The following is a 10,414-nucleotide window of genomic DNA, read 5'->3' as shown; positions in this document are numbered from 1 at the left end:
GGGGGGGGGGAGAAAAGAAGAAAAAAAAAAGACAAATTATCGACGAGTTTGGATTCAAAAAAGAAAAATGTCAGCGTCGTCACCGAGGAGCGGGCGGTCGCGCTAAAAGAGCGGGTACATTTTAGGCAAAAGACCAATTTCTTCTTGTTCTCGTGCTCCGACGCTGGCGAGGCGAGCGACAGGATGAGGCATGACTGCTGCGCGCTCCCGACAGCACAGGCTCGTTCGCGGGTCAGACGCTCCGTGGCCGTGGGAGTGAACCGCAATAAGAAATAATTCATGGGAAAGAGGTCGGCATTTTCTGACGGAGCGAGAACCGCTCTTGCATGTTGCACATTTGCTTTGAATATATACATGTATAAGCATTCCCGCAGCCTCTGAATGAACACTCAGGCATACTCTTCATTAAAGGTCTAATTTGAATGAGTTGGTTTTAAGCTGACTTCATTAGGAGAATAAGAGATGGCTTTAACAGCCTATTGCAGCTAGCTATAAGTCTCTAAATTGGACTGAATCTAATTCGCCATAGCGTTCGGTTTCATTATCCAAACATTTTTAAACCACTGCTGCATTGAACCTCCCGTTTGTATCACATTAATGCGTGTTATTTTCTCATGTTATTCATGCTCCTTTAAATGGGCCCTTTTTCATTGACATTATACGACTTGTTATGTAAGACTCCTTCCCTGGATGATTCTGTAAGAGCGGCTTTCCTCCCTCGGGGCTTAGATTGTATCCAGTGAGAAAACTAATAGGCCCTATACGTGAGAGGAGAAACACAGAGACGTCCCTGGTGCCTTGGTTTTTTTGCCACTATTATGAGGATTATTTTCATTTATTTGTTGGACGGTCTGATGATCTGCTTCCCATTTATTAAAAAAGATACACTGCACCTGGACTGCCCATGCAGTACATAGTCAGGCTGTTCAGGACTGAAAAGGGCCTTAAAAAGAAAAGCTCCTCCAGATGCGGAGGCGAGGTATAGGAAATGTCCCCTGAGCTTCACAGCTGATCCAGTCAATACTTACCTAAAGCCACACTGCAGCCTCTAGGTTTACATTCTTATTATTCAAAGCACGCAATGGGACTGCAACAGGAACAACACAGTCCGTCTAAAAAAATGCTGTTTTGTCCTGTTAGCCCACATTAATTGCATATATTCAAGGGCCAGATTTAGTTTTTTAAAGTTGGTACAAAACCACAGTCAGAGTTGCACTGCAGAGAACTTGTTTAAAGATTTTGGCTCCTCAGAGCAAAACTTGAACACCAGAGGAGAAGGAGCTTGTTTCATATGTTACTAGAATGTAAAATGAAATTCTTCAGCCTTTCAAGAATTATAAGAAGTACAGTATGTGCTACCAGTTAGGGACTTTAAAGCTATAAATGCCATCATTTTTACCAACATGGGTTTTTTTGCTTCACTGGTGAGATTAACAGCCACACAAACTTTTGCAGGTTTTAAAAAGTCAATGGTTTAAACCATCTTCTAAACCATATTTTCCATATTTGTGAGAAAAAATGCCAGTTAGTGTGGACAGAAAGCCAGAACTGATTTCACTGCCTCACCTTCAAGGTTGAAAAACAAAGCAGGACATTAAAGTTGCCTGCGCTGCCAAATGCTCGTATATCTTCTGTAAAACATCCTGATTTAACTTTGACCTCCTGCCTTTACACTTAATGATGCTTGCTTAATTTGACTTTATTGTAGAGCTGTGTCTAATGACATCTCTGTGTGCCCTGATCTCAGCAATGAAACGGGAAATCGTGGCCATTTAAACATGACGCAGGTTATAAAAAGTTTCCCTCCCGTTCAATTTTCAACTGACACAACATATGGTCTTCATGTTTTATTTCATAAGGACCCAGTTTGATTACACAGATACAAGTTACACAGTTACCCTTATTTTTCTTAGTTTCTTAAAATTCAAAGCTGAGGAAAAGATCCTTTTGATGCAACACAACTTGAGAGGATGAAAAGATTAAAGGACTGTGTGCGAGGGAAAGAGAACAAAAGATGGAAAGGTTGTGAAGGCAAATTAGTACAAAGTTTCCTCTCACAATGGGCAGATTCATATATTTTTTTAGCAACTTTAAAACAAATGACACAATCTGATTCACAGACCTGTCCAAAACCTTCATTTTAGTGAACAGCAGTGTTACATTTGAATGCCTATGACTCTACAGGAGCCGGCACTAATCTACCTTTATCTCAGACTCTTTCAGATGTTCATTATTAAGTCGTCAGGCTAAAGTGAGTCAGGACTAAATCGGTCAGAGGGTGCATAAATTAGCAATCCATTTACAGAATTACAATGGGCATCAAATAATTCTGGCCGACTACACTTAACGAATGGCCTGCAGAAAACAAATCAAACTAATTTCTGGTGATAGTTTAAATAATTTTAGACGAAGATTGTGTAAGAAAAATGAGCAGATATCCTTTCTTGGATGTGATGGTGTATAGATAAAGACGGGGGGTAGTTATAGCCTGTTACGGGGTGCTTTGTTTTGTACTTTAGACTTAAATAAGTCCATCATTAGAACTGAACATGGCAGGAGAGTTTTGTTAAAAGAATCAGACTGTCCATCTCTAGCCTCTCCTGTGTGATGCTAGGTGACCTGGAAGTAAAAAGCAACAGAAGGCATTCCCGCCCACTGGCTCCGCTGGCACCGGGCTGCCCCCACTCTTACCGTCAGCTCTACGATCACACACCACATCACACACACACACACACACACACACACCATACAAATACAAGCACAGACACAGCAGCTCTTTAATAGTTAACACTGTTTTGAATGTCTGTGCTCTAATCTACTTTTCCCATGTCCTCTCAGCATTGCCACCTCTCTGTGTGGACGAGTTTTTGTGCCTTACAGTCAGACGTAGCCTAATTTAGTAGTACTCCCAGTGAGGTCCCCTGTGGCTGAAAGAAAGGGAGGTTCCAGGCCAGACAAAGTACTGCCCATCTCGTACTCCTCTGCAAGGAAAGCCCTGCTGGCTCCAAGCCCAGATAACCGACGAGGGCTGAGTGTAGGACTTGTATCTCTTCTCTCTGAAGGTGTTCCAGGAAGCACAAACAATGTTTACCAAAGAAAGGAACAGTGAGTTGCTTAACCGTTTTCTGTGTGAGGACGATGTCTTTGAGCATCTGCAACTTCGGCTGACATACTTAACAGAAGCGATGCCTCATACAAATATTGGCAGACTTATTTTCACGTGTGACCTTGAAGTATAATGTGGAACACGGTTCAGGTTTCTGTTTCTCGTCTCGTGTGTGGAAGTAAAGACCCTGCTGTCAGAAAATGACTGACGATGGAGACAAGGAGAAAATGCAAAGTGGGTCACTTGGTAATGAAAGCCGAGAGTTTTCTCAACACCGCCTCGCTTTATCGTTTATCCTTCATTCAGAGTCCTTAATGGTTTTTCTCCTGCACCAGAGGATCATTCATCTTCTAAGTAGCCTTGTCAGTCTCTCTACTCTGGGATACAGCAGTGAGAGGACGGCTAGTCCCCTAATTTAGATGCGAAGACATGAGAGGAAATTTGAGATCAGCTTTTTGCCTTTATTTCATTATTCTCTGATGGGGGAAAAGCAGTTTTATGTGCAGCTTCCTCTTCCTTAAGTGCATTGAATATATACTACAGCAGTTCATGGGTGGCACGCACAAAGATTATTTACATGTGAGACTTTAATTAAGCAATTTAAAGCAAATTTCAACATACTGTATCTCTTGCTACCTATCTATTTCTGATAATGTCATCTCTTCCATTTCCATCTATTCCAAGTCTGTTCTTCCACATAAGTAACCATGGTTACCATATTGTGTCTCTACGTATAAAAGCCAGCTGCTACCAACTGAAATGGCCGTAGACAGTAATGAACATTGTAGTGAATGATGAGAAATTATATCATGTCTGAATGTTTTCAGAGCAGCGACAGACGACACAGACACACACGCCTGTCCTGATGATGTACATTAGGCAGATGCTTTTCAATAAGCACATTTTTACAAGTTTTCTCTTACCATCTGAGATGGATCCTATGTTTTCCCTCCTCTCCCTCCCTGTGCTCTCCTTCTCCCACAAGATGCCTCGACTTCACTGGGGTTAAAAATAGATATATCCCCCCGGTGCAGCTTGAGCCTAACTTTATTTTCATGGGGGAAATGAAAAGCACACATACTGGAGGGACAGAGGGAAAAACAATAACCTTCAAGATCCAATGACAAATCAGTTCCTGTCTGTGTAAGAGAACATACAAGGAGGAGCAAAGGTCCAAACAAAAAAACATTTTACTAAGGTTTAGACATGTGTGGCTTGCTCACTGGGCTTTAATCTTTTAATTTCACTTTGGTTTTGATCTCAAATTAGTCCTTGCAATCTGTTGCACAGGATGGAGCCTACCTACTCCTCCTGACAAATCAGATTCACGTCTAAGAGTGTTCTCAATACTGTTACTGTGCTATCTGTGTAAATTCTGCCATATACTGCATACTGACATTATTCTGGTAGTGTCCACCCACATATGTTTTTTTAATTTTATTTAGAAATATATATTTTTCTCTCACCCCATGATGCTTTATTGGCAAAAGGATCAATTTCCAACACTGCTGTCAACTGGCAGCCTTTGAAAGGCTTTTGGAAGCTTCAGACATTGTTTCTTTGTATGTTTTGCTGTTATTTTGTGTAATGGTACTGTGTACTTTATGTCTGTTATGTGTGTTTGCATGTTATTTTTTAAAAGAAATGCAAATAAAATATTTGGAAAAAAAGAGTGATCTCAATACCCAAATGAAAAACCAATGCTGCTAAATATTTGAACAGGAGTATTTATGGCTGGTTAATAATCACAGCCTTTTCAGTCCCGGCTTGCCCATATGGATATTGATTTCTCGCTGGCTACGGCTGACCCCAATTCATCTTTCTGATCTTTCTTTGTGCACACATGCACAAACCCAGGAGATATGCAAAGAGAAAGATCCCCATACTGGCACATTTCTTTCAAGTTCTGGTACCTACGAGGCCTCACATCGCATCTGGACACAAAGACAGTGAGAGGGTGAGAAGACTGGTAGAGACATAGGGAGAAATGGAGCGAATGAGAGGAAGAAGAGGGTGACATTGCAAGAGAACGGAGACGGATGAGGACATGGCGGTAAGCGGGAGAGGGAAAGGAAAGCATGGTAAGGCAGAGCAAATGCTGGAGTCAGAGTGTGACAGACAGGCAGAGGAGGAGGAGAGAGGAAGGGAGGGGGAAGGGCGGGCGTGGGAGAGATGCGAGTTGAGTCAAAGCCCCCAAGCTCCCCTGATTTCTCTGTGAAAGACACAGTGCTGAAAAGATAGATAGCGTGTGCCCTCTCTGCCAAGGCATGCCCAAGACAATGACATCATCATCATCAAAACTAGCAAGGACACGAGGCGAGAGCCCCAGACTCACGCTTGGATCTTTAATTCATTATTATTCACTCACTTATTCATCATTTTCCATCTTTTTGACACTGATCATCAAGTCTTGAAAATCTTCTTAAAATAAAATAGTACTCTTACTTCTACATACAGTCAGACTGTCACTTTGCACAGTGATCATAAATAGTCTTCATACATCAATAAAAATATGCACTCTTACTTTTACATACATATAGCTATATGTGGACACTTTGGTGCATAGCACAGGAAAAAAATAATAATCACAGGTTTATGTTTTACAGGAGGCTACAGTTACAGAACAGGAGAGAGGGTTTTTATTCCCTTCATACTGTATGTGTTGTGTGGGGTTGATACACTGTTGTTGCAGGCGTTTAACTCTGGTGAGCAGCGGCGTCACTGCTGGCGCTCCTTATCTGCGAGTCTCTTCGCTTTATTCTGGAGGTAGCGAGCTTTGCCCTCATCGAAACGTCTCTGCTCCTCCTCTCCGTTAATCTGATGAAATCAGAAAAAAAGACAAAATTTGTTTTCAGACACATTCATCATTTACAAGTATTGTGCACTGGAATGTTTCCCCTGCTGTTATTATAGTAACCGTGGGCTTGAAGCTCTGATCTAATTTACCAGTCCGTGCTATTGTAGCTGCCATTCATCATTTTGATGAAATACAAAATGAATGAAACTTGGAGAGGCTTTGCAGCATATATATATATATATATATAAAGTACTCAGTGGAATGCAAGACATTTGTAGGACATTGAAATTCTTTAAACTGCATTCTTCTCAAGGCATTTCATATTCAACAAGGCAGAGAATAGTGAATGTATGTATTGTCTACAGAAAATGTATTTCTGCAACGCTGGCAGTAACTCCTGAGGATTGCAACATCAGTCAGTCTGTCCATGAGTCTCTCTTAACCAATATTTTGATCCATGACTGCAGAACTCGAACTAATTTGCAGATTTCCATGAAAACGGATGCGGATATTCACAGCTGTACCATTGTACTGTACTGCAGCACCATCATCTGCTTCCATAACAGTGCATATTCTCAATCAATGTAAGCATTCCATATACAAAATGTATTGGTAGTACGCCTTTTAATATTGATAGCACCATCGTATCCAAATTCTGGGAAGCCCCCCTGGAGTTGCAGCTGCTATGAATCACTTCTCTTTTTATTCTGAGCAGCACTTTTAAGCCTGTGAAGAACAAATCTTCCCTTTCTCTTTCACTTAGCTCAGTTTGGCTGCTGATTCGTGGGAGGAAGCACTTGCTAGCCTGCACAGTTTAATTAGACTGCCTGCCTGGCAACCTCGTGACTTAAACAACAATACCACCACCAGTGACAGTGTCAACACTTACTTTCATGGTGCTGCCCATTCTCCCACTCCCTCATCTACACACTGTTATAAAGGAGCAGGGGAGTTTGTTGTACGTGAACATGTACTCATTAGGGCTCCCCCCGACTAAAGATTTTCCTAGACTAAATAAAGCAAATAGTCAACTACTGGTAGAATGTTTATGATATTAATTGAATTATTTAAATATATTTTTTTCTATGATAAAAGAAAAAGGGGTCATGATTATGAATGTGTGAACAAATAGCAGAGAGACTGAACATTTAGTTCATTTATTTTAAGACACAGTGTAACATTACACAATTGACACAACACTGAATAACGTCCAATTTCCAATTTCACAAAAACAAATATTTGCGGACTTATTGATAAGATGGATGATGTATAACTACTAACTAGTACAGTTAACTTATGCAACAGCACGGTAAGTGACTCCCTGTGTTACAAGAGAAAGGTCCATGCCACAACAATCGCCTGATGCTTTGGTCCCGAACAGAGTTTGAAGGTTTTTGTGGGGTTTCTTTCTGCGACCATCCGACCAATGAAAAGTGGGTCTACTAAGATTTTTCTCAGCGACTAACGATTAAGTCGACTATAAGGGGGGGCAGCCCTATTACCTATAATGTATGTGTCTTTGTATGTCAAATATTGCATTAATGACATGTTCAGAAGATGGAGGCTGCACACACCAGGTGGTCGGCAGATTCAAGAGCACCTGCCACTCAGCAGCACTCTAGATGCAAAGCTAACAGATGGCACCTTAACTTTATGTAGAGAGCAGGGCGGAAACAGATATGACAAAACATCCCCATCCCGCCAGGGTCAAGCCCAAGGGTCACAACTCAAATGTGATGACAATTTTAAAATAGTGAAGTTGAGCTACACCGGTGGGAATATCTTCTCTGTAGAGCAGGTTCAGGAGCATACAGGCATAGTATTGGTGTGTTTGTTGTATGCTGGTTATATAACAGTCAGCATACTGCTCAGTCAATTTTGCTTTTGCCATTCAACTGAAAGTAATGGATAATTCCAGTTCATTGACTTAAAAAAAAACAGAAAGACCAAGTTTCACCACAGTTGCAGTATTTTCAAAGATTTTAAACAGAAGCGCTGCTCAGACGATCAATTTTTCAAAAGTTAAATTCCTTGTTCCAAATCAGTAAACATGTGTACACAACCAGGAACTGTGAATTCTTGATCTAGAAAGTGAAAGTTACAGACTGACTGCGGACACATGGCAAATTATTGGATATGAAATTGAATAAAAAATAGTGTAATACTAAAGGCCTTTCATATACTATAGGCTTTTCATATACTATGAGGAATAAAAAAAAAATCCTTAAATTTATACATGACAAATATACTAACATATATAAAGGTCCAGTGTGTAACATTCAGGAGGGTCTATTGTTAAAAATGGAATATAATATTCATAGGTAGGTTTTTATTATTGTATGAAAATAAGAATCGTTGTGTTTTTGTTATCTTAGAATAAGCCTTTTATATCTACAGATACGAAGACCGCCATGTTATACCGCCATGTTTCTACAGTATCCCAGAAGAAGGGCCAAAACAAACACTGGCTGTAGATGGGGGTAGTTTCTCCTTTGCGGTTGGAGGGGGAGGGGGAAGCGACAGATTTGCAATCTTCAGTTGCATTAGAGAGATGCCACTAAATGCTACACACTGGACCTTTAAGTAACATATTGAACTGATATTGTGTTGTCACAGTGAAACAATAATATGATGCTTCCCTCCTTCATCACTGGACAAAAATGTTTTCTTTTGAAGTGGTTACCAATGGTTACTTGCAGCCATGTTGGAAGGCAGACAGCTACAGAAACAAGGCCTCTACTGTATCATTATAATATTTTTTGAGTTGTCTGATCATCCACTGCCTTTATCTATTCATAAAGTGTAGCAAATAGACAGGAATATTTGGCTATTAGTTGCCATTTGCCACTGGACTGCATATATATACAAGGAGCTGGTCATTACAGCATTATCAAAATAAGCTACGACAAGGTGATTTGGGACTCTGACACCAAACAGAGGTTTATTAATCATCCTACTTTACCACAGCTACTGGGCGTACCGAAGCCATCCATCACTTTACACAAAACACTGATTTTAAATTATTTCATCACAAGCCCAAAAATAGCTCAGGAGGACTGCAGTTGTACAACCACAGCAAAATAAAACAAAAAGGGTAAGATGGTGAGACTACAACAGAATCAGTGAAAATAATAATCTTAAAATAATTGTTGGTCAACAACATTTTCCTGAGATAGCCGTTGGTGGGTTAAGAGTGAACATTTAAAAATGTACCTCTGTGAGACTGTGTGCGTACAAGAAGCTTCAGGAGAAACACTGATACAAAACTTAAAGTATCTGGGTATAATGTATTGACAGAAGTAAAATGCAGATTCAAAACAATGCATTGGGAGTGCACACATAGAGATACAACCCAAATAAAATAGCAAGCAAATACACATACTGTACTTTCGAAATAGTCCACATGGTAGGAAAATGTAGCCATTTGGACGTTTATGGTATATTTATTAACAATGTCTTCAGGCTGTTAGTCCCTTTTATTCTCATTGTTTCTCTACTTCAAACCTCTCATATTCCTGTCTTTCTGTCCCCCTCCCTCCGTCTCTCTCCCACTCAGCCCCCTAAGGACTTAACTATTATTTAATTACACTAAAACCATAGTGAGCTACAGCTTGAGACGGTTTAATGAACACGCCAATTAAAAGAAACTGTACATCTGACTACTGCTAATGAAGACTGACTGTTAATAACAATATAATGTACGGGCCTCTAAAACTTCCTGTCCAAGGTAAAGGAAACAGATGATTGCGGCAGATTGACTATTGATTTACTGGAGTATAATTTAAATAATAAATAAAATGTTATTGATGTACTCTATCTTGTTTTTGTCGTTGTTTCTTGTGTTTGGCTCAAAATGCGTTTTCACTTCCAATTTACCAAGTTTCCAAGAGGATATTTCCAGGTGCTGCTTTTGGAGTTAAAATCAGCTTTATCTCACTAACAAACAAAAGAGTGTTATCCCGTTTGAGAAGAAGAAATGCTCACTTCTAAATGCTGGTTTAAGCATAATACAAAGTAAATGTTTTTTTCTAAAATAACTGTTGATATTGCTTAGCTTTTAAAATAGCTTCTTGCCTCTTTTACAGTAGTAGTCAGAGATAATGTTCTAGGTGAACCATAATATCAAAGTTATCACATCTACAAAACCTTCTTTGTCATTGTGTGTGTCTATGGATGCACATTATTTGTCCTGCTTATACTTTGTGTGCATTCCTGTTAGGCTGCACGTGTGCTTGCATATGTTTATGCTCATACGGATCACATTTGCATAACTCAGTGAGACAATTCAATGCTAGGCCCAAAACGTCCTTTTGGTGTCCCCTCGTAATTGGTATTCCCACAGTGGCTCCAGTCTAATAACTATGATTATGCAGGATCATCAACTACAACTGGCGACTCTCTGATGTAGAACCTACCAACCTCACAAAAAGCAGTCATGCTTGTTTTAAACTTCATTGTTTTCAATCCCATTGCTTAATATATTTCAGGTAACGCAAAAATTCTGCACTTGA

The 10,414-nt window shown here is 40.0% G+C and overlaps 1 protein-coding gene across 4 annotated transcripts in view; it reads right to left on the bottom strand.

Moving 5' to 3' along the window:
• Positions 1-4,230: 4,230 nt before the first annotated feature.
• acot7 (acyl-CoA thioesterase 7) overlaps positions 4,231-10,414 on the bottom strand; it is a 57,798-nt gene continuing 51,614 nt past the window's right edge. For all 4 annotated transcript variants that reach the window (XM_035657548.1, XM_035657549.1, XM_035657546.1 and 1 more), the window contains one exon: positions 4,231-5,923. In XM_035657548.1, the coding sequence (XP_035513441.1) occupies positions 5,825-5,923 (99 nt within the window). In that variant the 3' untranslated portion in view covers positions 4,231-5,824. The remainder of the gene's footprint in view (positions 5,924-10,414) is intronic.

The sequence above is a fragment of the Morone saxatilis genome, unplaced genomic scaffold (genome assembly GCF_004916995.1).
Source record: "Morone saxatilis isolate NCDOM2014 unplaced genomic scaffold, NCSU_SB_2.0 Contig15, whole genome shotgun sequence".
NCBI classification, from domain to species: domain Eukaryota; kingdom Metazoa; phylum Chordata; class Actinopteri; family Moronidae; genus Morone; species Morone saxatilis.
This window is presented reverse-complemented; position numbering and strand designations above follow the sequence as displayed.